General features: G+C 43.6%; 1 protein-coding gene across 1 annotated transcript in view; it reads right to left on the bottom strand.

Annotated features, from left to right (window-relative positions):
• The window catches only part of LOC147708404 (E3 ubiquitin-protein ligase PHF7-like), a 2,104,679-nt gene that overhangs the window by 1,390,999 nt on the left and 686,227 nt on the right, over positions 1 to 27,453 (bottom strand). Inside the window, exon 5 of the mRNA XM_086925340.1 lies at positions 11,745 to 11,846. Coding sequence (XP_086781466.1) covers positions 11,745 to 11,846 — 102 coding nt within the window. The remainder of the gene's footprint in view (positions 1 to 11,744; positions 11,847 to 27,453) is intronic.

The following is a 27,453-nucleotide window of genomic DNA, read 5'->3' as shown; positions in this document are numbered from 1 at the left end:
GCAGGTCTCTCAGTTGGGCAGAGATGTGGCTGTGACGGGGGATGTTCAGGATGAGTCGTGCGGAGGCGTTTTGTATGCGTTGGAGTCTTTTCTGTAGTTTGGCTGTGGTACCCGCGTAGAGAGCGTTCCTGTAGTCCAGACGGCTGGTGACGAGGGCTTGGGTGACCGTCCTTCTGGTTTCCGTGGGGATCCACCGGAAGATCTTACGGAGCATGCGTAGGGTGTTGAAGCATGAAGACGAGACGGCGTTGACTTGCTTGGTCATCGTGAGGGAGGAGTCCAGGATGAAGCCCAGGTTGCGTGCGTGGTCTGTGTGGATGGGGGCGTTGCCCCGAGCCGGGGGCCACCAGGAGTCGTCCCAGGCGGAGGGGGATGGTCCGAGGATGAGGACTTCTGTCTTGTCCGAGTTCAGCTTCAGAAGGCTGAGCATCATCCATTCCGCGACGCCTTTCATTCCATGGAGGCTGGCTCTGGCGGTGGCGGGGTCGTTGGTGAGGGAGAGGATCAGCTGGGTGTCATCAGCGTAGGAGATGATGTTGAGGTTGTATTGGCGTGCGATGGCTGTGAGGGGGCTCATGTAGACATTGAAGAGGGTGGGGCTGAGCGAGGAGCCTTGGGGGCGCCGCAGATGATCTCCGTGGCTGCAGAGCGGAAGGGAGGGAGGCGGAGTCTCTGAGTTCTGTCTGAGAGGAAGGAGGTGATCCATTTCAGAGCTTCTCCTTGGATCCCGGCGTGGTGGAGGCGGGCTGTTAGGGTGCGGTGGCAGACTGTGTCGAATGCTGCTGATAGGTCGAGGAGGATGAGGGCGGATGTTTCCCTGTTGTCGAGCAGGGACCTGATGTTGTCGGTGGCTGCGTTGAGGGCGATCTCCGTGCTGTGGTTTGCTCGGAAGCTGGACTGCGATGGGTCGAGGGAGCCGTTTGTCTCGAGGAAGGCGGTCAGTTGCTTGTTGACGGTATTCTTGATGACTTTAGCAGGGAAGGGGAGGAGCGAGATGGGGCGGAAGTTCTTGAGGTCTGTGGGGTCCGCGGTTGGTTTCTTCGGGAGGACGCTGATCTCCGCATGTTTCCAGGTCTCCGGGAAAGTGGCCGGTGCAAAGGAGTTGTTGATGATGTTCCGGAGTTGGGGTGCGCTGATGGTTGTTGAAGATGTGGTGTGGACAGGGGTCGGATGGGGAGCTGGAGTGGATGGTGTTCATCGTGTGGGTGGTGTCTTCTGTGCTGACGGGGGTCCAGGTGCAGAGGGTGGTGGTGGGGGGCGTAGGTTCTGTTGTAGGGTGCTTGGTTGGGTGTGTGGATTGGGCGCCGAAGCTGTTGTGTATGTCGGCGATCGTATTGTGGAAGAATGAGGCGAGTGAGTCGCAGAGGTCTTGCGAGGGCGAGATGTCATTGTTGCTGGCGCTGGGGTTGGAGAGTTCCTTGACGATGCAGAAGAGCTCCTTACTGTTGTGGGTGTTGTTGTCCAGTCGTTCTCTGAATGCTGTCTTTTTGGTGGTGCGGATCAGCTGGTGGTGTTTGCGGATGGCGTTCTTGAGGGCTGTCATGTTAACTGTTGACTGGTCGTGGCACAAGGCCATCTTGAGGCTACAGCAGGATTTCTTGGAGCTTTTGAGGTTGTTGGTGAACCACGAGGCTTTCTTGCTGCCGGGTCTGTTGGGAGGAATCTTCAGTGGGGTGAGGGTGTCTGCACACTTGGTTAGCCACTGAGTGAGGTTGCGGGCTGCTTCGTTGGGATCTGTAGTGTTGGCGGGAGGGTTCTGGCTCAGTGAGGTGGTGAGCTGCTCGGTGGTTATCTTGCTCCAGCATCTTCGTGGACCTTGTTGTGGGTGGTGGTGAGTCGTGGTTTTCCAGAAGTTGAAGTGGACGCAGCTGTGATCTGTCCAGTGCAGTCCGTGGAGTGGCTGAAGGAGATGTGGTCACTGGAGGAGAAGACTGGGTCAAGTGTGTGGCCGGAATTGTGGTTGGGGGTGTTCACGAGTTGTTTGAGTCCGAGGTTGGCGAGGTTGTCAAGCAGGGTGGTGGTGTTGAAGTCATTGTTGTTTTCCAGGTGGAAGTTGAGGTCCCCTAGGAGGATGTAGTAGGGGCTGATGAAGTCTGCAATGGCTTTGCTGAATTGTGTGCGAGGTCCCGGGGGTCTGTAGATGAGGGTGCCTTCGAGGGTGGTCTTGGGGTCGGTGTGCATCTGGAAGTGAAGGTGCTCAGCGGCGGTGAGGGTGTCGTTGGAGTTGGTCGTGATGCGGATGGTGTTTCTGTGGACGATAGTGATGCCTCCTCCTGTTTGGTGGGTGCGGTCCCTGCGGATGATCTTGTAGCCATCCGGGATGGCTATGGCGATGTCGGGGGCTGATGAGGCATTCATCCAGGTTTCTGTGAGGAAGGCGATGTCCGGCGCTGTTGTGTCGAGGAGGTTCCAGAGTTCGATGGCGTGCTTGTGGACGGAGCGGGTGTTGAGCAGGAAGCACTTGAGGTGGTTGTGGCTGGTGCCTGGTCTGGCGGGTGTGGTGCTGGTCCTGAGGCAGGTGAATTTGCAGGCTTGGCAGGTGAAGGGTCCGTGGGTGCGTTTTGGGGTGGCTCGGTGGCAGGCGGGAGTCCGGCCAGTGTTCAGTGCGTTGAGGGCGGCGGCGTCGTAGCTCAGTCGGGTTGGCTGGTGTCGAAGAGGGCCAGGGGTCCTGGCGCTGGGCGCGGTCCGGGCGCAGACGGGCTTGCCTCCATATGAGGGGTAGAGGGAGGGAGGAGCAACTGGGAGGCGGGAGCGGGGCAACCAATAGGGAACGAGGGGGCGGGGCTGAGGGGGAGCGAGTGGCGGGAAGGGTCACAGAAGGCAAGAGGGGGCGGGGGGGAATACAAGGCAGAGCCAAAAACGAATGAGGGGTACAGAATACAACACAGGGCACAGCAACAGCAATCAGAGGAAAAGAGGGCAGAACAAAAACGAAGCAAAACGAACGAGGGGTACAGAATACAACACGGGGCACAGCAATCAGAGGAGTAGAAGACGGAACCAGAAAAAGAAGCAAAACAAAGAGGCAGACAGCGGTAGGCACGCAACGAGCGGCAGCAGTGGCACTCAGGGGGTCTGCGCGGTGGCAGAGGGAGTGACCTGCCTGGTCACAGGGTCAAGGGTCGCAAGGTCGGCAACAAAAGGGTCCCCCACATGCAGAAGATTTCTTGAGAAATCCCTGTTCTGGAATGGGGGCTGAGCAGGAAGTTTGTGGCGGGGAAGGAGGCTCATGGTTCCTGCGCGGCTTGTAGTGTATCTTTTCCCTGGTAGTGGAGGTGCATGTTTCAGTCATGCTTCTGGGCTTCAGTCCTGTCCAGATCTGTGCATCCAAGCATTTCACATTGTAAGTACCATGGATACGTTGGGGAATGCGTTGCAGACACGTTCGGGTGAACTCTGTATTTTTGGTGACGTCATGTGGGAACTCTGCGCCCCGAAGTGAACTCACCAGTTAATGTAGGGTGACCAACTGACATGGTTGCAAATTCAGGAAGGTAAGTGTAAAAATTCAGGACAGGAGGTCAAATTTCAGGACAAATCTTCGGAAGAAAAGGTACGTTTTACAGACGCATCAGAGGAAGTTGCGCGATAGTATAAAAGTAAGTAAATAGACAACCACTTAAGTACAAGTCAAAATAAGTTTACATTAGGTTGAGACAATCGTGCACTTCATGTTTTTTTGGTATGCCTACCGCTTTGAGCAACTGTGCAGCTCTTTTTGAGGTATTTAATTTGATAACAATCTATTTATATGGTAACTGCACTGGGTTAGCCAGTCTGATATTTTGTTTACAACTCATGGTCTTGTGCAGACATGTATGTGAGCGAAGTGCTCAGGAAGGTCTGCTCGGATAGACTTCGTTACTAGCATCTCATATCGGAGTGCCATTGTGAGATGTAACGCGGCAAGCATAGGTGAACCAAAGGGAGGATTGTTTTGATGAACCCACTATAGGGGACGCATGATGGGTGTTTCAGCAAGGGGAACTTAAAATATGGAATCTGACTTTGCTTATGGCGGCTTCGCAGAGAGTTGCACTAGCTGACGGAAGTCACAAAGGTGCTTTTCCCTGCAGCTTTCTTAAAGAAGGCACTGTCAATACACTATTACATCGTTTATTTTTGACACCTTGCCTATTGCTACAAACACAATATACATCTCAAGAACAGCTTATAGCACTCTGTGGCTCTCCCCAAAACCTTACACCTAAAACAAAGCATGCAAACATTTACAGTTACTAGTGTAACATTCAAGTAGCAGTTGGGTGTCACTCAAAATGTCGTATGCATGATGTTTGAATCCCATACATAAGCAGACAGCAAATACAGAATAGTAATACATAGGCATGGGAGTAGCCAGAAAATTGAAATACCTCCCACTTTGAACTAAAGCTCTTATGGCACCAAGAAAGCAAAGTAAGTCATCACAACCCTCCCCAGAAGAGCTCTCTTGTCCAGGGATCTAGCCATTCAACCTTCCATCAAACCCCTGACATCCACCATTTCAAATGTACTTTATGTTATCTATTAATGTTTTCATCCACCATCCAGTCTTTCACCATTCATTCTGTCCTTCCATCTGTGTTCCCATCCATATCCAAACCTTTTCAACCATTTGCAAACCTATCCAAAGTCTATTCTTCCATCCATCATTCCACTCATCCATCCCTCCATCCACCCTTTCACCCAATCCATCCATCATCCATCCACCCTTTCACCGAATCCATCCTTTCACTCATCCATCCACTCTTCCACCAATCCATCCATTCACTCATCCATCCATCCAACCATTTACCTTTTCACCCAAACGATCCTTTCCCTCATCCATCCACTCTTCCACCCATCCATCCACTCCTTCATCCAACCACTTACCCTTTCACCCAGCCAGCTACCCTTTCACTTATCCATCCATCAACCATCCACCCTTTCACCCAATCCATCCTTTCACTCATCCATTATCCATCCACCCTTTCACCCAATGTATCCTCTCATTCATCCACCCACTCTTCCACTCATGAACTCCATTCACTCATCCATCCAACCATTTACCTTTTCACCCAAGCCACCCTTTCACTCATGCATCCACTCTTCCACCCATCCATCCATTCAGTCATCCATCCATCAATTAATTCACCCTTTCACTTTTTAATTAATCAATCCATCCATCATTTCTCTCATCTATCCACCCATCCACTCGCCCATCATCCACCCTTTCACTCATCAACCATCCTTTTACTGATCTATCTTTCATAATTGGGGGTGGGAAGGGTGGGAACCCCCAGGACAGCGCACACATGTGCACACTACTGTTCTTTCACATCCCCTACTGCTCACCTTTCCAATCCCAATCCAGGTGAACAGAGCACAGAAAATGAGGCGCTGCACAATACAGTGAAGACAGCTTGTGTTGCATCTCATGAAATCAAGCGCTTCAGCTGTAATGAACTTACCACAATCACCCTGTGGGCCAATACCACTCCCGGTACCTTGTAGAGGAGATTGGCAGTGTTTCTCAGCCTCAGGGACTCTGGGGATCAACTGCGGTATTGAAATGCAGCCTTACGAGGTTGCAGGACAGCAGTGGAGATCGCGCTGCTCCTCCTTTACTGTAGCTTGAAAGTGAACCTAGATGATCTCCTTCATGCCCCGAGTTTCCGCGCTCACACACCATTATTGTGCATGCATGCAGGAGTGCGAGCTCCTCAAGCGCTCGTCACGATCGGCTGGCTTGGCCCTCACACTTAGACATAGAGCAGGTTGTTAGCAAGGTGCTTTCGCAGCTCAAACTGGCCATTGTCATTCTTTATGTGATAATCAGCCACAGACAGAATGACAATGGGCGGGAGGGGCTGCGAGGAGGCGTGCGAGGCCCCCATCAGGGAGTTGAGGCCTCTGGCAGGGAACAGTTCTGCTCCCTGCAGGGCCCAGAATTATAGACAAACAGCGTCTGTAAAAGCATGGGTGTCTGCAGGGGGGGGGGGCAAGGAGGGACGCTCCAGGGGGGGCAAGCGCCCCTCCTTGCCCCCCCCTGCGGACGCCCATGCTCTGCACAAAACATATGAATGGCTGTTTGACAAGTAAACAACACAGTTAACCTACCCCTTCCCATCCGTCTCATTGGCGCCAAACAGACATTACCAAACTGTGGGGCAGGGCAGATCCAAAAATAAGAAGGCATGAAGAACACTGAGTGGTAAGTGCTGGCTGCAAACGTGGCTTATGCCAGCAAAGTTTGAAGTGAAAATTCAGCAAGATGGTTGATAACTGCAATAATTACTATGACCCAAATCATGACTTCTGCCCAGTCGGGTATAAATGATGTTTGAATCCTAGCTTTATTCCTAGATATTTAGATCATGATACCAGGACCTCATCAAGAAGGAGATTTTTTCACTTATATGCCTAAAATGTCTCAAGCTCTAGTAGCATATGATTTATTGTCCGATACTTTACTGTAATAAGTGTCTGATAGCAGTTACCTCCAGGCCGGACACTTGGGAACCAGAAGCAGCACTGGTAAAAATGCTCAAATCAACTCCAGTTTGATAGCCCTATCAAGCAATCACTCTTTTTTCATCCATCCAACTTTCCATCCATTCTATCTCGTCTCGCTTCTTCCCTATCTGTTCGCTCTCTCTCTACCTCCCCCTCTATCTCTTTCTCCTGAAAACACCCTTTGCCTACTCCAATTAACCTTGGGGAGCTGGGAAAGGTGACAGAAGCACCAGCAACGGCCTGCATTTAGGAGCTCCAGTCCACTGGGGAAATGCCAGGTGGAATCAAAGGTTTGTCTGGCCTTGTTTACCACTAGTTTTTTTTAAACTAATACAAAATGGGTAAAAAAAAAGCAGAACATGCCCGCACTGTCACAACACTAATGTAAAATAAAGCGGTACCCCTCGTCCAAGAAGTATTTAGAAACTCAATGACTTGGGAGAAGTACCGTACAGTGCATGTAAATGGTGTACAGTGTGCCAAAGGACCGTACCTTTTTTGGGGGGGGGGCTCCTGCTTTTACACAAATTAAATGTTTTGGGTATTTGGCTTCAAGAATAGCAACTAATACAGAAGTTCTTTTATATCTGTTTACAATGTTCAGCTATTTGCATACATTTTTTGCTGACTGTTTTCTCCATCCAGTGAACAAGTATGACCCAATTCTGGTGTAACACAGAACCCTGCTTTGAAAATGAGGATGTTATTAGCAGCCAGTTGTGCAATGTTATTGACCGCACAGATAACAAACAAATCACCTCCCTTAGAATGCTATTTGATCGAAAGCACTGGGCTTCTACAAGTGGCAATGGGTCATCAACGAAAACAACTTAAAATTAATTTTCACATGAGAAATGAAAACTCTGGGGAAAATGTATCAAGGTTTTGCATCACCCATGTACCGCACAAGGGTGACACAATACATTAGTGAGATTTATCCCAATTCCCAGGGAAGGTGCTAAGAGGAGAAATATCTATATTGGTGTGGTGTGGTTTTGGTTACTACCTACCACCGGCTTGTTGATTGGGTTTGACATCGGCACACATTAGTATTGTTTTTGTGTCACGTTTGAAGTCTGGTGGGTTTTTTGTTGGTGTTTTAATTTGACACTCGGTGTGTTGGAGGCACTTAGGGTGAATTTTGACTCCATCTTTAATTTGAGTAATGAGCAGACGATACATTTGAACTCAGGGTCTTTCTTGATGTTGACTTTGGATGTTTCTATTGTATTAGATTCATGGTGCAACGTTACCGTCCTGAAGATGGTCTCGTGGATCGATTAGACCGTTAGGGAGACCGAAACGTCGACGCAACTACACCTTCTTGTTTTCATTGTTGTTTGTCGATACATAATGAAATTAATGTAATCAACTGAATAATTTCAATATATGGTTGAGCCTGTGTACTACCCATATGCCTGTTTAAAAACAAAAGGTGTTATCTACGGTATAGAGTCAAAATATTGAGTTTTAATTATCGACTAGACATAATATCGAGTAAAAAATATAGAATAGACATAATATCGACTAGACAGAATATAGACTACCAAAATATCGACTAGTAAATTTTAATATCGAATAGAATGGACATAATATCGAATCAAAAATATAGAATGGGCATAATATCGATTAGACAGAATATAGACAACAAAAATATATATTTAAGGTAAGTTAATTTTATTTTTTAATTTTTGTGTAATATAATTCTGTAGCGGGTTGTGGCTTTATAGGGGAATAGGGTGGGAAGTAATTTAATTATAATTAATTAAATATGTTATTTTATTTATTGGTATTTATTTAGAATTATTTGTTAATTAATTATTAATTGGTAATTAATTAAAATATAATTGGTAATTAATTTTAAATTATTAATTGATAAATATGTTAATTTTAGTAATCTATTTTCTGTAGCGGGTTGCGGATTTATAGGGGAATAGGGTGGGAAGTAATTTAATTATAAGTAATTAAATACGTTATTTAATTTATTGGTAGTTATTTAAAATTAATTGTTAATTAATTAATAATTGGTAATTAATTAAAATATAATTGGTAATTAATTTTAATTGATTAATTGATGACTATGTTAATTTTAGTAAATTATTTTCTGTAGCGGGTTGTGGGTTTATAGGGGAATAGCGTTGGAAGTAATGTTATTATAATTATTAAATACGTTATTTTATTTATTGTTTTTTTTTGGAAATAATTGTGAATTAATTATTACTTTTTAAATAATTAAAATATAATTGGTAATTAATTTAAATTGATTAATTGATAAATATGTTAATTTTAGTAATTTATTTTATGTAGCAGGTTGTGGGTTTATAGGGGAATAGGGTGGGAAGTAATTTAATTATAATTAATTAAATATGTTATTTTATTTATTGGTATTTATTTACAGTTAATTGTCGAATAATTATTAATTGGTAATTAATTAAAATATAATTGGTAATTCATTTTAATTGATTAATTGATAAATATGTTACTTTTATTACATTATTTTCTGTAGTGGGTTGTGTGTTTATAGGGGAATAGCTTGGGAAGTAATTTAATTGTAGGTAATTACATTTTTCAAATATTTGTTTGTGTCTAATTTTTTTTTTTTTTTCTATTGTAAATTAATTTATTGGTCAATAATGAGTATTAGTAGGTAATTTTTATTATTAGTTAATTTTTATTTGTAATTTTAATTGATTAATTAATATATTTTATAAAATTGTAAAATATTTTGATTATTTTGTAATTGGTATTAATATTTTTGTTATTTATATTTATATATGAAGTATTTACTTTCCCTACTATTGCACTCACTGGAGTGGGAATAGTAATTTTTAACTCTACGCTATCCAACGCTTTCCCTACTGTTGCACTCACTGGAGTGGGATTAGTAATTTTTACTCCTACGCTATCCAACGCTTTCCCTACTGTTGCACTCTCTGGAGTGGGAATAGTAAGTTTTACCCCTACGCTATCCAACGCTTTCCCTACTGTTGCACTCACTGAAGTGGGAATAGTAATTTTTATCCCTACGCTATCCAATGCTTTCCCTACTGTTGCACTTTCTGGAGAAGGAATGGTAATTGTTATCCCTACGCTATCCAACGCTTTCCCTACTGTTGCACTCACTGGAGTGGGAATAGTAATTTTTACCCCTAAGCTATCCAACACTTTCCCTACTGTTGCATTTTCTGGAGTAGGAATAGTAATTTTTATCCCTACGCTATCCAACGCTTTCTCTACTGTTGCACTCACTGGAGTGAGAATAGTAATTTTTACCCCTACGCTATCCAACGCTTTCCCTACTGTTGCACTCACTGGAGTGGGAATAGTAATTTTTACCCCTACGCTATCCAACGCTTTCCCTACTGTTGCACTCACTGAAGTGGGAATAGTAATTTTTATCCCTACGCTATCCAATACTTTCCCTACTGTTGCACTTTCTGGAGAAGGAATAGTAATTTTTATCCCTACGCTATCCAACACTTTCCCTACTGTTGCACTCACTGGAGTGGGAATAGTAATTTTTACCCCTACGCTATCCAACACTTTCCCTACTGTTGCACTTTCTGGAGTAGGAATAGTAATTTTTATCCCTACGCTATCCAACGCTTTCCCTACTGTTGCACTCACTGGAGTGAGAATAGTAATTTTTACCCCTACGCTATCCAACACTTTTCCTACTGTTGCACTCACTGGAGTGGGAATAGTAATTTTTACCTCTACGCTATCCAAAGCTTTCCCTACTGTTGCACTCACTGGAGTGGGAATAGTAATTTTTATCCCTATGCTATCCAATGCTTTCCCTACTGTTGCACTCTCTGGAGTAGGAATAGTAATTTTTATCCCTACGCTATCAACACTTTCCCTACCGTTGCACTCACTGGAGTGGGAATAGTAATTTTTACCCCTACGCTATGCAACACTTTCCCTACTGTTGCACTCTCTGGAGTGGGAATAGTTATTTTTACCCCTACCCTATCCAATGCTTTCCCTACTGTTGCGCTATCTGGAGTGGGAATAGTAATTTGTACCCCTACGTTATCCAACGCTTTCCATACTGTTGCTCTCTCTGGAGTGGTAATAGTAATTTTTTTACCCTCTCACTATCCAATGCTTGCCCTACTGTTGCACTCTCTGGAGTTGGAACAGTAATTTTTACCCCTACGCTATCCAACGCTTTCCCTACTGTTGCACTCACGGGAGCGGGAATAGTAATTGTTATCCCTACGCCATCCAATGCTTTCCCTACTGTTGCACTCACTGGAGTGGGAATAGTAATTTTTACCCCTACGCTATCCAACGCTTTCCCTACTGTTGCGCTCTCCGGAGTGGGAATAGTAATTTTTACCCCTACGCTATCCAACGCTTTCCTTACTGTTGCACTCTCTGGAGTGGGAATAGTAAATTTAACCCTCTCGCTATCCTACGGAAAAAATATTGTATATGTTTTGTTAATAATATGTATATATATATATATATATATATATATATATATATATATATATATATATATATATATATATATATATATGTGTTCCAACAACTCCTCCGAGTACCGGAGCCCCCAACCCTTCAGGGCGACCTCTTTACATCGTGGGCACGGAGCAGCCCACCAGTTCCACAAAAGATGTATATTGACTCAGTAGTAGTTTTGTTGCTGTACAAGATTTGATTAAGGTATTCTTTGCTGTTTTTAGATAAAATTGACTGAACCAAATATATGAGTTTTGTATGAGAAATTCCCTGACTGTTAAATATTCTGTTCACTTTTGTGACGTTCTGAAATATTAAGTTATAGTTAAATGATTCCTCAAGGAACATTTGTATTTTGTTATTGATTATACCCAGTTCCTTGGGGACTAGTGCATTGCCCTATTTATGCTGCCCTATTTATGCTCTAGACTGCATTGGCTCAAGGCAGCGCATTGAGCACCAGTGCAGGGAAAGGACAGGAATGTGCTGCATCATGTTAAATATGGTGCATTCCAGCCCTTTCTCTTTCACGCAGCACAGCAAGGTGATACATCTGCCCCTCTATTCCTAAGCCATGTGCGTGCATGCTCCTCTCTAAACAAATCACAAATCAATTACACAGAGTAAACCATTAGTCGCCTTCTGGTATGTTACATGCAAGTAATTACCCATTTCTATGCCATGAGAAATGAAGGAAGTGGTTAAAATTTGCAAATATAAGCATGCGCATTGTAAAAACATTTCAAAGAATGCAGTACATATACAGTCTAAAGGCTTACTTTCGTGGATGCTCTTTCAACTTCCTTTTTGATATCTTTGAAAAGGAATCCATAAAACCCTTCATCTTCTTTTCCTTCCTGCCACAGACCACTGGAAAGGATCTGGGAGAATAAACAGAAAGTGCTATCAATGGAAGGATTTCAACTGTCATTTAATTAGGCAACCACTGCAGATTCTTTTCAGTGAATATATTTGGATAGAAATATTATCCAGTTCTCAAACACAAATACATTAATACAATTTATGCTGCTGAAAAACACAAGCTAACATCCAACTACCAATACTTGTTGCTAAACTTGTTGCAGACAGATCAAAATAACGGCACATTGGAAACAATGGGAGGGAAAAATCAACATATAAGTTTTCCTATATAGTTCTAGTCAAAGATTATCGGGGTTTGACAATTTAAAAAAGTGTTTTCCCTAAGCACTATCATCAGTATATATCAAATCAAAGGTCTTTCAGTTAACCAAATGGTGTATCAGCATTAGTGTTGTGCCGTGTTTACCCTTTGGGACAGTTGCTTGTCGTTTTCCCTGCTCTATGTAGTAAAAGAAAATGGAGATAAACACACTCTCTGTTAGTATATACAATCCTATATTGGATTTCTTAAACTACAAAGAAGGCACTGGATTCATGAAATTCGATCAACACTTTTTTTGTTCCTGGCCAGTTATTTTTCGGATCAGTTGATATGTGTGGCTTTGCCACATTTGCTGCGGACCTTTCAAAGCCAAACTGTCATTGGTGCCTGTACTAAGAAGACCACCCAGTGTCAAAGTTCTTGAAAAAACAGTTAAGTAGACTGCGGTATTCTATACCTAGTATCCTTCCGTCTTGCAGTGTCAGTCGATATGAGTATTAAGAATGATATAGTCATTTAAACTATATTTAGCATGAAGCTGTTAGGCCTCCGTTTTTAGGTCTCGCACCTGCGATACAGGGCGAAGCCCTGTCGCAGCGAGACCTATTGTCGGCGGCTCTGCTTTCAAGGAGACAGGAGATGGGCACGCGCAGCATGCCGGAATCGGATCAGGTCGAGCGCGCGTTCACCATCTCCTGTCGCCCTTGAAAGCCTCCAACACACACAGCCACACCCCCCTGGTTTTGCACGCGAACACACATATACGAGCGCACACACAGAGAGACACACACACGAGCACACCTACACGCACACACACGAGCGCACACATACAGAGACACAACACATCCCCCCGCCGCACACACGCACACAAGCGCACACACACACACATGAGCGCACACATACAGAGACACCCCCCCCCCGCCGCCACCCCCAGTAAAACTAAGCCCCACTCACCGCATCGGCGCCACTCCGGACTTCTGCAGCCTCCGCGGGGCTCTCCCTCAGGCATGGGAGCCCCGCGTCACCACTGCTCCTCTCTGGGCCAGCCAGTCCGTGGGCGTGGGCTTCAGAAGACGGAAGTCCCGCCCCACAACAGGTTTCGGTTTCGCTCACGTCTTGTTTAACAGCTTTCTTCAATGCTTGTTTGTTGTTGCTTTAGGCACTTTCAAGGGCGCAGCACTTTTTCAGGCGCCGCCACTGGGCACGAGCCAACAACGCGCGCAAGTGGCGGAGCTGCGCTGGGAAGAGGGGCAGGGTCTCGCCGCGCTCCTTGTCTTTAGTAGTGCTTCCTCCCCCGCCCCCTGTCAGAAAGGAAACAGCGCAGCTATGGAGAGAAGCCCTGTGAACGAATCTTTGTAAAAGCATTCCTCGTAGTTCACCGGAGTTAAACTTCTTCGGTGGAATCTAGCTGTAAGCTGTCCAGGCGTGAAGCGGCGATTAATTGGCGAGTGTAAGGTCGTCTCATGATGACCCCTGCAGCAAATGAGCACACGCCCATCCTGAGGGCTTCACGCATCCTTTGATTACGCGCTGATCCCATCAGGGCAGGGCAAGGGTTAAAGGGACACTACAGCACGCCTGGCTACCCCTACAGAAACCTACGGGCTCCTCCCTTACTTCTGCTCTGAGACTCTGTCCTACTTGGCGCCCTCCATCTCAATCCCTGCACTCCGCGCCCATGCACACCTCGAACCCCGGACACCTTGAACCCTGCATTCTGCGCGTACGCCGTGAAACCCCCCCCCCCCCCACCTCTTGGTCAAGCACTGTAGGCACCGGGCGGACACCTTGAACCCTGCATTCTGCGCGTACGCCGTGAACCAACCCCTGCCCCCCGCACCTCTCAGTGTAGCACTGTAGGCACCGGGCGGCATCCATCATATACAGCTCATTTAGGCGGACGTTGGCCCCCCCAACACAAAGATTGTGGTCCCTCTGATACCAGTTGGCCCTTATTGCATGGAAGAACCCCGAGTGAGATCACCATATTGTTGTTAAGATTCTCCCCCTAATTCATAACAGAGAGTCTCATAAAAACGTGTGTGGGTCTGTAGAGGCAGCGTTGAGGGCGACTTAAACTGAAGGAAAAGCGAACCCGAGCTTTATGCGTTGCTTGGCTGCTGGTGGAGACACATAGGGGGCAGGGTTGTCAAGATTTTGCGCTGCTGCAAAGTCTTGATATGGCATTTGTTTTTAAGTGCCCTTTCTTTAGCGCAACATTCCTCTACTTTGCATGAAGGGCCCGTTTCTTGGGTTGTACTGTTGTTCCAAGGCAACCACTTATGGGTTTTGCAGCAAAGCGCAATCTACAAAAATTGTTTTTGGGCTTTGCTTAAAAACATAACCTCTCCTTGAACAGCCGCAAAGTAGCAAACATTTTTTTATTTCTCCTTACATTTCAGATATTGCATGTGTGCCGCACTGTATGCACACATTCAATATGTGCAATGTTTACTGGATGGGTACGCTTTCACCATATGTGTGTGGTGTTAAGCAGGATTAAAGACGGTCGGCGCAGGAAAAGAGAGTAGCAACAAGCCATATTTAGTAAAGGTGTCTCAGCCCGATCTGGTCCCCTGGTGTATGGCAGTGCAGCCATCAGGGATGCGCTATGTATCTTTTCTGTAAAGCGGCAGAGTGTCTGCTGCTCCTGACTTGCATTACAATGCAGGGGCTCTGGAACTCACTCTTCAGCTGATTAACGGTACATGGGTATTGTTGGCTTTTGAGGCATATCAGTTCAGTCTTGCAATTCAATGCTACCACTACAGATGAAGGTGAATTGTTGCCTATTACTCTTTCTTTGCATGAGCCTGGAACATCGATTCATCCACAATTAACACCTTACAAAATGCTTTAAGCGCAGTGCTTTAGACGGAAACATAGAAGTGCAGGTAATTATTACATCAGGGAACCTGTTTGCTACTGAGAAGTGTGGATTCTCTCCAATTAAAAGTATGGTGCCTCTGCTACGAAACTCTTTCAAATTAAAGTAGTGCAGATGCTCGGTTCATGGCAGTACCTGACATTTTAAAGCACTACTTATGAGATAAATATATTTACATACTGTGTTGACACTAAAGCATGCTTTTAGCCTCCTAATCTATGCACAGTTAGTCATTACAATTCAGTTTGGGGAATAATGGAGCACGAGATGAAAAGAGCCAGTAAATCAGCTGTTGAAACTGTTGATTTATCTGGGTAAGAGTGCTTCTCTAGAACCAGCATTCAGACCACTGAGACCAACAATATCCAACATGACGTATGTGAAAGAGAATGTTTTCAACCATACATTGAGTTTTAGGAATCGTTTCTAGACTTAGAGTTTTTAAAATTAGTACTTTTTACAAGGGGGCTATGTAAAACAATCCCTCCCCTGGTGCAAAGCTAGGTCACTAAGCAGTGTGGATCTCTTTTCATGCAGTTAACCAGTCATGCTCCTTTTTGAGCCCCATTTTCCTTCTCCATGGAATCAGTACTTTTTAAGGGAAGCTAGAACCCTGGACTCCACAGTCGACCTTTGTTGATCTGCATGACTGACCCGGAAGGAATGCTTTACATCCTCGACTTGGCGTTCTATTCCATTGGAGTATTCTAGAGGTTAAGACATTTGCTAGTCAGAAATGCAGAGAAGATAATCATGGCGTTGCAATTTATATGAAGTGTTGCAGGGCTATAGCACTAAATACCTTTAACATCCCCAGTGTTTGGAATGAAAATGATAAAAATACTTGAACTTTGCAGTCCCTGCCCTTTTAAAGTACTGACCCACCCACAATAAATGAATGTCATTTTAAGAGGTGACCAAATCTACCGTGGTTCGTTTGGATGCTGCTTTCAATGCTCACCTCTACTGTGAAAGAGGAAATCCTTCTCTCTACGTCCAATGCAGTTACCTTATTTCTTCTACCCTCTGAACAGTCTTTTTTCTTTCATAATGACCTGCTTACTGAACTGTCAATTAAATTAACTTCATACTGGTACTTTTTTTGATTAAAAGCTGTTTTTTAATTCTAAGAAATAAACAACGTAACAAATTTACATAGGTTTCACTTTTGTTGTTCACTTATTTCTTTCACTTCAAAACGTGCGGTACGCAGTAGCTAAGGTTACTGCTGTGTTTGTGCACCATCTATGCCATGATCCCCATTGCTGTGTCCAACAAAAGAGTTCTTCGCAATTTGTATGGCCTATTGTAAGTGCATACTGGGGATGTTTCAGCTGCTGTGTACAGTACCCTCAGACTGAGTGACTTTCTGCTTCCAGAGGTGTGGGTTTGTGTGTTGGCTGATAATGTTATATGCAATAAGAGGGGTATATGCGCAAGGATAGACCACAGCTAGGGTTAGCGCACACACTGTCAGCTGGCCCTTTAGGGAAGGACCCGTGTGCACCATCAGCACTTTCTTTCACTTGAAGGTTTGCTGAATTGTTTTAGATGGAAAATGACAAGCCTCCTAAACTCAAACGTTTGATATTAAGGTGCAATTAGAAAATGCTGTTCATGAAAGTAGCACATACAAAACCGAAGGTACCCCTTAGTGTTTGAATGTGTGGTCAGGGAGAAAAGGGGAAAACAGAAATATATATACACAACCTCCCACTCAACCAACATTTATCATACAGTGGCTATAGTAAGCTCTAACGGGCTGTCCCTTTACTGTAAATATCAATAGGTACAACAAAAATGCATTAGTTCATATCTTTATTTGTTGTCGCCCTTTGTAGGTATAGTGCAAACATTCTACACCATATTTTTTATCATTTACATTTTTTTACAGGTATTATAAAACCATTATTTTTTCTGTGTTCATTTATACAGTGCAATTCATAAATAGTTCGACATTAATTCAATTCTCCTAAATGTGCAAAATAAGCATAATTGTGCAATCTATACATACAAAATAACATATTTATACATATCCCCATGCTGTGATACTGACCATTATCACATCTACGCTAACCTCACATAGTCATTTCCTTACCTAGCACACATATACATACACACATCACATTCATTGTTTTCCAGCTTTTTTTTTTGGTGCAGCTCAATACATACATTAAGTGCAGTTATCATTAAGGTGTTGAAGTGTGCCCTACAGATTGTTCAAAATGCCAGAGCATAAGGAATTTCATATACCGTAGTGTAGAAATGTGTTGCGCCAAATTAGAATTTTCCTGTTTACGCAAATCATCATGGACTTGTTACAGTGGCACGGTTTCAAAGTGATCAGTAATCACATTGGGAATTTGGGACCAGAATCGGACCCAAGTCCTCAGCCAATCTGGTTCACGGGCCATTATTTTGATGCATGCTTGTTTTGGTGTGTGTCTGGTAGATTGGTTAAACCTTGAAGTTTTGTGGACTTCTGCCATATAAACATCAGCTTGATTGAGTACAGTTAATTTAGATAGTGGTACTTGGAAGGGCAGAGCGAAGAGCACCTGTTAAGTACAGCGCAACTAAACAACTGAACGCATGTTATTTTACATGACCAGGAAACAGAAACACGCCTGCTGTTTACAATGCTACGGAACGACTGACACCTGCTTTTTACAGCCCAACAATACAGCACAACACCGCCTATTTACAGCTATATAACAAGCATTTGCAATGCAATAGTTCTCTCATTACTGAAAGTTTGAGCTATTGGCACTGCATTATTGTTTTCAACGCCAATAGCTCAAACTTTCCGTTGTGTGAGCCCTATTGCATTGCAAATGCTTGTTGTATATAGTATATGATATACATGAAATACAAAAATCAAACCAGCAGTTCTACACAGTGAATCCCAAGAGCTGTACTTGCAACAACTAATATAGAAAAAGCCTTCTCCATTCGTCTTCGAAAGAGTGAACACCCCACCCCCTTTCACCGATCCCTATCACGCCAGCCATAAGGAAGACTGGCAGTGCTTCATACTATGATGCAAGCTGGGCTAAGATGGCTCCCGTGGTGCATGGACTGTGCCATTTAAAGCACGCGCCACAGAAGGGAAATCATGCAGCAATCGTCTCAAGCATTCAAAGCAACTGTAAATGCTGTGTCTGATCGCCCTTAGGCCAAGCCGATTGGACATATGGGAAGTGCTATGTCACCAACAGCTCCACAAAAAATGCGCAAGACAGAGTGGCCAGATTTTGAAAACCAAAAACAGCAACAATCCAAAAATACAGAAGTGAGGCTACAATTCAGCATCAAGCAATAGTCACAGAAAGACTTCACTGACCGAGAAAACATAGACAAGGAAGCAGCAAGGGTTGTTAAATGAAACATTCACACACAATATCATCAGTGTTACTTAAATAGTTTTCTGATAATATTTGCTAACTAATCCTGCACTGCAAAACATGAAAGCTGGCCTCCCCAAACCCTCAATGTGTTCAGCTGATCTTTTCTAACAAGCATTTGCAATGCAATAGGTCTCGCATTTGCTAAATTTTAAGCTATTGGCATTGTAAATGACAATGCCTTTTATTTATCTGTTTTCAAAACCAACACATAGACAAAAGGTTTGTCATTTACAATGCCAGTAGCTCAAAGTCTCACAAATGCGAGACCTATTGCATTGCAAATGCTTGTTCTGTTGATGTCGATGACCAGGCACATACAATACCCACAACATAAGTCAGTTTGACAGTACCACTCACTTTAGAACCGTAAACACGTTTTTAGTTACTTAAATGAAAAGTCCCTTCCTAACAATCCATGCTGATATGAGGCTGCAAGGTCCAGCACCTCCTACAGCGTGACGCACTTCCCCTCAATGACTTCATAAACATAAGGTTATACTTAAATGCAGTATGCATCAAATTATACTATTTTTTAACGGCTTTGTTCTTTGTTCTTATTAAAATATTTATTGAACATAAAAAGTCCTATCTCCACTTCAGAATATTTTATAATCAAGTCATTTTTATGTAGTTGCATACTGCAGTTAGCAGGTGAAACTTTATGCCACTGAAGCAATCTTTCACGAATCGTTATACATTCTTATAATCACGTTCAGCGCGGCAAAAGGATGTACTACTGCATAATTACCATTGTTGGTAGGTAGCCCTAGTTTTATAATGTATAAACATGGATAGCCAAGTCATTTTGATTACACATTCGCCGATTTTCAATGATGTGTATATCATTATGTGCCACAAAGTCCTTTATTGCATAATATATTATGGAACGCTTGAAATATTGGGAAAATATATCATACTTACTAATGCCCTGATTATCCCGGAAAGCAGGGAAATTAGGAAGGCAATGCAAATGTCCAAAGTCTGCCCCCTCATTATGTATCTCAATAATACTTATTTCCGACATGCATGGTTAATAGATTAATTACCGCATGTCACATCACTGATGTCCTGCATACACAACGCCACAAACGTAAAAGATATGTATCTGTAACTACGACTGTCGTGTTGGTATCTATAAATAGACTCACATGCTCGAAATACTCTGTGTGTGAATTCCTAATTGGAATGTTAAATTAGCAGTGTATAATGCACGCATTTAACACAATACTTTAGCCACCCTAAATAACGTATTGTTTAATCTGTCTGACAGTGAGGCTGGTCGGCTCCGAGTTCCTCTCCCGATAGAAGCTACCACAGTACAGATGTTTGGAGCACTAGAGCAAAGGTTTGCCTATAAAGCTGGGAAAAAAGTCAACTTTTTCAATAGGCATTTCAGACATCCACATCCTTGAATTAAGACTAAAAAGCAGGAGGGGGCATGGCCACGCCTTTGACCAAAAGTGGGCCAAGATGTGGCTCTCCGGCCCAGACTGTCATGAATTAATGAATGAGAAGTTTCTAGAGAGCACAGCCACCTCGGCTGAGGTGTCCTGGCGCTAGCAGATAGTTCACGTGTGAGGCGAGGCGAGTGGGACAGCGGTTACTACTGTCTGAAGAGCAAGGTCTATAAAGCTTTCCAGAATTCAGTTTCTGATTCGAGTAAACGCAGATGAGACGAAGGGAGTTCGAAAGGTTAGAAGACTGCACCATGAATGACCTGCCGCCCAGTCTCTCTTTAAGATATCGTGGGATTTTTAGGAGTCGCTAATAGTTGAATCTCAAAGCACAATTTGGCTCATACAGCTGCAGCCTTTTTTGGACCCTGGTCCAAGTTTCTAGTGGCCCTAAATCACAGGGTCAATGATTTAAATTCGATCCTTCTGGTTATTGGAAGCCAAGGGAGTTGCCTCAAATGTGGAGGGATACCGTGGCGTAAAGGTACCCGCTGAGTAGCCTTGTCATGGCATTTTGGATAACTTGGAGCCTACGCAGTAAGTATGCAGGTAGCACCACGTATAGGCTATATATAGACCAATGAGGACGTGACTAAGGCATGGACTACCGTCTTTCGATAAACTTCTGGCAGGAAGTGCATACATATCCTAATGACCCTCATCTTCCAAAAGCAAATGGGCGAGATATGCTGTATCTGGGCAGAAAATGACAGCTCTTTGTCCAACCTGATTTCCAGATTCCTGGCAGCCTCTGAGAGGGGAAGAGGAGTGCAGAAAAGTAGTACCTACTTCTTATGGTTACCCCCACTTTTTGCTTGATGTTGCACTGTTTTTGCCTAGTCTGACTGGCATCCTGCTAATCAGGACCCCGTTTATCTGCTTTCTCCTTTAAATTTTCATCCGTGCTTTGGTACACTCCAGATTGGATACTGGGGTACCCTTATAAGTCCCTAGTATATGGTACTCATGTACCCAAGGCATAGGTACCCCAGAGGCCTCCTAAATATAAGTGAACCCCTGTAGGGTAACTCCCTGCTTACTTGTAAACTTGTTCGATAATGGTAAGTTCTGGTCTCTGAAATAATCTGAAAAAACACGGGTTGCTGATTATTCCACAAAGTGCGAGTCGATCAATCTACTAACGTTATACAGCATTACAACCCAGCTTTCTACTAACCTGGGTGTTCTATCGCAAAGAGTGGGCTGTTCCTTCAATATCCAAGATCCACAAATCTATCCTTCTACGAGGACATTTCTGAAAAATATAAATAGAATAAATCTTCTAGCCTCTAGCTGTAATCTGGTAATATGTCTTAGTGCCGGTACGCAAATGAAACTATTTCCAAAGCAACTAATCTTGTAGAGATGGGAGATCCCGAACAGATGTTAACTTCCTCTAGACAATACGTGGTGAGACGCGACGCATGCGTGGTGCAGTAAGGCACAAAACCTCTACATAAACTAAGTTAGGCAAAATAGTCAACAGACTCCGCGCAACAACTAATCGGCTCTAGAGCCTAAACATAAACAAAGGACAGTCTAGAGTCCTATTCAATGGACGCCATATTGGATTGCCGTGCTGGGCTGGAAGTACACTATGTAGTTGACGAATACTAGAACTAAGACCATTCTAAACATAGTAAATAACTTACCAACCATATAATACCCGGGGAGATTGTCAAATAATGGAGCTGAGATCATATTTCTAATATCAACAATGATTCAGAAAGACCATATAGATAAACAAGACCTTAATTCCATTTTACTTCGCATGTGTGGTGATGTTAGTAATGAAAATAAATAAAACATACATGAAAAACAGTGAACATTAATCACCTAATACAATTCCTTATGATACAACACTGGGCTTTCATAACAAACATTACAAACAATCAAGAAACATTAAGCTTGATGTTAATCACTTTCTGTTTAATTACACCTTAGTCTGACCTGCCATCCTACTAAGCAGATATTTATAAAAAAACAGCCTAAATCTATTTTATCATTGATCCCTTTAGGATCTTGGGTGTTTAGCCTTCTAATCCAATATATCTCTCTCTGGAGAAGGGTTTTAGTTAGATCTCTTCCAGGAGCTGTATGCACTATCTCTAATACCTGGAATTTAAGCTGCGCTATTGTGTGGCGGTTTTTGGTCCAATGAACTGCTAAACTGCTGTGGATATTAGTTTCAGATTGTGCTTTTATGTTCTGAGATCCGAGTTTTGATTTTGCGTTCTGTTTTGCCTATATATAATAGGCCACATGGGTACTTTATTGCATAAATCAAGTTTGAAGAATTACAGTCAGCATTGTGTCTTGTTTTAATTGTCTCCCCAGTCTGGGGATGCTGTATACAGTCGCTGCAAATGACATTATTGCAGTGGACACAGTTGTAACATTTACGTGTGCCTTTGTGTTGAACTATTGTGTCCTCCACTCTTGGTTTTAGAATTTCTTTAAGATTTCTTGACCTTCTATAAGCAAATATGGGTTTTTCTTTGAAGAGGTCCTGGAAATCACTTTCATTAGCTAAAATCTCCCAGTGATGGTTTATGATCCTCTTGATTTGCCACGAACTGGTGGAAAATTTGGATACAAAGACTTGACGCTTGGCTTCAGGTTTGATTCTTGTCTCCAATAGACTGCTTCTGGTTTTGTTGTTGGCCTTTGCGGCTAATTGGACCAGGAGCTTCGCCAAGTAACCTTTGGTTGCATATCGTTCTTTGATAATCTGAAAGTTTTTCTGTAACGAGATGTCATCTGAGCATATCCTTTCTGCTCTAAGCATTTGGGAGTAAGGGAGATTGTTGATCAAGCTTTGTGAATGAAAGCTGGTGTTTAATAAAGCAGTATTTTTGTCTATGGGTTTATGGTATACTTCCGTGTGAATCTGTCCATTTTTTACACTGATTAATACGTCCAAAAAAGGTATTGATTTTTTATCTGTTGTCTTTGTAAATTTTATATTTTCATCAAATTGATTCAGCTGATTGATTTTTGCGTCCAGTAATTCCATGCTGTTGTTCCACATCAAAAAGATGTCATCTATGTATCTGCAATAAAGCAGTAAACAATCAGACCACTCATTGTCATTCAACAGAAATAAATCCTCAAATCTAGCCATGTATGTATTCGCATATGCCGGAGCCCCGGCGAAGCCCATTGATGTGCCTTTCAGTTGCAGATAAAATTGGTCCCCCCACTCAAAGTAGCTGTGGTGAAGACAAAGTGTAAGACTTCTAAAAAGAACACTTTGTCTGCTCCAATAGTGTTTTGTTTTAATAAAGCCCATTCTACGGCTTCCATGCCTCCTTGATGGGGAATGGAGGTATATAATGCCGTAAAGTCCAAGGTACACAGAATAATATATGTGTTTAGTTGGACTGAATTCAATTTCTGTAAAAAGTGGGTAGTGTCTTTTCTGTAAGATATCCAGGCTGTAAAAGGTTGTAAAAAATGATCTATATATTGACCAACAGGTTCAAAGATAGTTCCGCATCCTGTGACGATAGGTCAAAAAGGGGGGTTATGTACATCCTTATGGATTTTTGGTAGCATGTACAGTCCAGGTCTTCTCGGATTTGTGACTGTGAGATACATTCTGGTATTAGATGTAATCCATTCCATTTCGATGGCTTTTTCCAAAATCGTATCCAGGGTGGAGGTCAGATCTTTTGTAGGATCTTGATCTAATTTCAAATACGTACTAGTGTCAGAAATGTGTTGCTTTACTTTAGACTTATAAAATTCTCGATCCATGATCACAATAGCTTCTCCCTTGTCTGCTCTTTGAATGATGATCCGAGAATCTAATGCTAGTGATTTCAAAAGTTGCTTTTCTTGCTTAGATAAGTTTGACATTTTTGATTTGTTGGTGTTGATTTTGCTTAAATCAGTCTTAACAAGATTCTCGAAGGCGTCCAGTATCTTATGTGATGTAGGAGCTTGGAATGTAGATTTCCGTTTAAATTCTATGAATTCTGGTTCAGGGCGTTCTGTGTGATCTGTGACTATGTTGGAAAAAAAGTGGCATAGCCGTAGCACTTTCATAAACTTAAATAGAGCTATCTCATTTTCCAGGGGGTTGGTATGATAAGTTGGAACAAATCCTAATCCCTTGTTCAATAAATGCATTTGATGGGAAGTCAATTCAACTAACGAAATATTAACTACTGCATTTGTTTCTGGCTCCTTAGATTTTGCCTTTGTTTTTCTTTGACCTCTCCTGGTTTTCCTGAACTTTTGCCTGGTGGTTGACTGGTGTTCGAGCCGTGGGCTAAAAAAGATTTCGATGTTGTTGCGTGATCTGTTCTTGTTTCCCCCGTTGTTTCTGTTAGTTTATCACTTCCTTTATCTATTCTGGGTGAAGCTCTATTGATGATTGGGTCACCTTCTGTAGCTACACTTTCTTCTGAAGAGGTGGTAGTACTTTTTTTGAAGTAGGTTCTTCTTTGGGCATATACCTTAGCCAACGTGCATACTTCATTTAATTTGTAATCCAAGGTATCTCTTTTATATTTCATTAGTTTTCCTTCCAGTAATTCTTTGGAATACACCTCTAGTTTGGTATTCATGTCTTTGAGTACTTTGTTCCAGTCCTCTGAATCCATCGTGTTTCTAAGTCTGCTTGTATGATTGAAATTTCTTCAGTAATTTCCTTGATGACAACTGCCAGTTCTTCAATTCATAATAAGATAAGATCCAATGAACATTTGTTGAGTACTGCGTACCAACGATCCATAAAGTCCTTCTTCAAATGAAACCTGAACAGCATCGGTTTTATAGACATTCTCAATCTACTTGGGATTCTTTTACCGCAATGTTACTGCACTAGTGTGGAGGCATGCAGACGCTGGTTTAATTGTCTCCTAGTTAGAAATTCCAGTTGCTTTAATTGTTGTTGTAGACTGCTTCCCTGAACATTAAAGGTTCTTACATCTTGAATAAGAGAATACATTTCTGAGGCTTGCTCATTAGTGTATGCCAATGTACTAGCTCTATTTTCTGTTAAACTTGTAATCACATCAAACGACATGTTTGGGTGCTTCCTTTTGTAAGGACAACGTAAAAAACGATATTTATGATTAAAAAGGAGCACTCTCTTACTCTCTTTTAGTATGATTTGATCTGATTATGGACACATACAAGTATCCGGTGTGGGAGGCATGATTCCATCCTTCTTAAGCGAGCTTCGTGTGGTCACTGGTCTATCCGGTGCCAGCCTTCTCGACCCGGAGAGCACAAAGTGGATGCTGCCGACCAGAGACACATTTCTGCCCTCCTGCTGCTGAGTCAAGTTGAGCAGAGGAAGGCAGCATAATAGGCATCCTGACACAGACCACCTCCCAGACATGGTTTAGTATATTGGGGCTGGGTGGGTGCACTCTGAAAGTGCCTGAAAGTCTGCACTGGGGGCACATTTGATGTCCCTATGCATAGTCCAGCTCAAACCAGTCCTGGGAGCTGTTGGCTCCTGCTCTGGTTCAAAACTGGACAAAGCACATGGGTGTAACCACCCCTCTGTTCTGACCCTTCCCTAGGAGGGTCCCCCGAATCTGTCCAACTCTCTACCATGAGTACAAAAGGGCTTACCTGGCTGTAAGACTTTAGATTTTACATGGACAAGATTCTATAAGAAGAAACCACTGACCTTCAACCGTCTGGACACTCTGGACTTGACTAGGCCAGACTTCATTTCCCTCTCTGTCTAAAGCTTTGTCTGTGCCCTTGCTCCATACAGGCTCCGTGCTGGACCTGTGGCGCACTAAGGATAACTGAAGAATCTCCCTTGGAGTGAAGGAGTCATTCCCCTGCACTAGCAGGCACCTCAATGCAACTGACCGGTCTGCTGCTCCCAAGCTCCTGCAAACTCTGAACATTTCAGCAACACAGGAGGTGGGTTTTTGAAGGTCCCTGAGGTCAATCTGCCCTCTCACCAAGTTTGAGGCAGTATCCCTCATGGAGACTGCATAACCTGAACCCCTGTGCACCGTGTCCATTTGCAATTTCATATGCTTGTTTGCGATTCCTGAGTTTGTGCATTGGACTCCCTGTAGTCCTGACCCTGAGCAGTATTTGCACCCAAAGAACTATGGCCACCTCGCACCGAGTGCTCCGTGGGCTGGTACTTTGCAATCCTGTTCGAGGTCCCCTCACGACTCCTGACCATTCGCCCTGTGGGTCCTCCCGAGGGTCATCTTGATTTCTGTTGGAGGTTCCTTAGCTGCTTCAAGCGAGCCCTGAATCCACATTGCTTTGTGCGTCCCCTGGACCTTGTTGGTTCACACAGTAACCTGCTTGACCTTCTTGCGTGGGTTTCTTTTGCCAAGACTTGTTGGTGCACTAGCCGGACACCGACCCCTCAGCACTCGACATCCTTCAAGGGACAGCCCGCATCTGGCTCCTGGTCGTCATCGACGTCCCCTAGTCATGGTGGTTGCAGAGTCAAGCATCCCTTCTTCACACCTGAAGCACCCGACATCGGCAGGCATCCGTCTACCAAGCCCCTGGTCACTCTGAAGTGACCCAGACTCTGTCCCCTCTGCTTTCAGGTTCCTTCCTTCCAGAATCCAGGCTTGGATTCCAACTGACTCTTTTTACCTTCACAGCAGCAGTACTTCTTTACAACCCTCCATTGAGAACGACAGCGGTTTCTGACACAACCCCAGACCTACCCACCCCGCTGCTCTGGAATAGGTAACTCCGGTACTACCGTATGGGTGGCTCTCCAACTTCTTAAGTTCCAATGGGTTTGCTCAAAGTCCTCCTAGAAGGGTCCTTAAGCTTTAGAATTGCAACTGCGAAAATTCCCCATAGAATTGTACGGATCCCACGGTCATGTTAGCACACTGCACCCGTCCTCTGTGGGGTCCCTATCTACTCACCTTGGGTGGTTCCTTGGGGTCCCAGCGACTCTACATGCTCCAGACCTTGTCTTTACCTGAGTCGTGATTGTTATACCACTATTTTAGTATATGGTTTGGTCTCGCCCTGGAGCCCAATGTGTATTGTGCCACTTACAACTGTTCTATTGATCTCGTATTGTGTACTTTGTGTTCTATCCACGTGTAGAGGATGCTAGAGAGCGTTATATTAATAAATAAAACATTTTATATACTTACTGTGTGGTAATTTCATTTAGTCAATATAGGAGGTGATATTCTGGTAAAACAAGCTGCTTTACATTCCTTCAAAACTAAGCCTTAAGGCTGCTTTCCACAGCTACCACTAGGATAGCTTTCTAAAGGTTATCTTTGACCTCATACATCATAAGAGTCGTTTGGACTGTTGCAAGGTGCCCAACTTAATTAGTGGACAGCATATCCCAGGCCAGCTTCCCACAAGGAGGATTCAATTCTGATGCCCACCACAGACTGGGTGGTGGGGGGGCACGGCTGAAAAACAGGACTTCTGTTGTTTCAGTGTTACATTTAAGGCAGTTCTTATGCATCCAGCCTAGGATGCCTTTATGCATGCCTTAAAATTGTGAAACGGCTCCACTGAGTGATCTTTAAAGGCAAACACCAATTGCGAGTCATCTGCATAGGACAACTACTTTTGCACCCCAGGCTTTAATTAGCATGGCCAAAGGAGCAA

Source organism: Lissotriton vulgaris, chromosome 6, assembly GCF_964263255.1.
Source record: "Lissotriton vulgaris chromosome 6, aLisVul1.2, whole genome shotgun sequence".
Classification (NCBI taxonomy): Eukaryota; Metazoa; Chordata; class Amphibia; order Caudata; family Salamandridae; genus Lissotriton; species Lissotriton vulgaris.
Note: the sequence above shows the minus strand (reverse complement) of the source record. Positions and strands in the feature narration are given on the sequence as shown.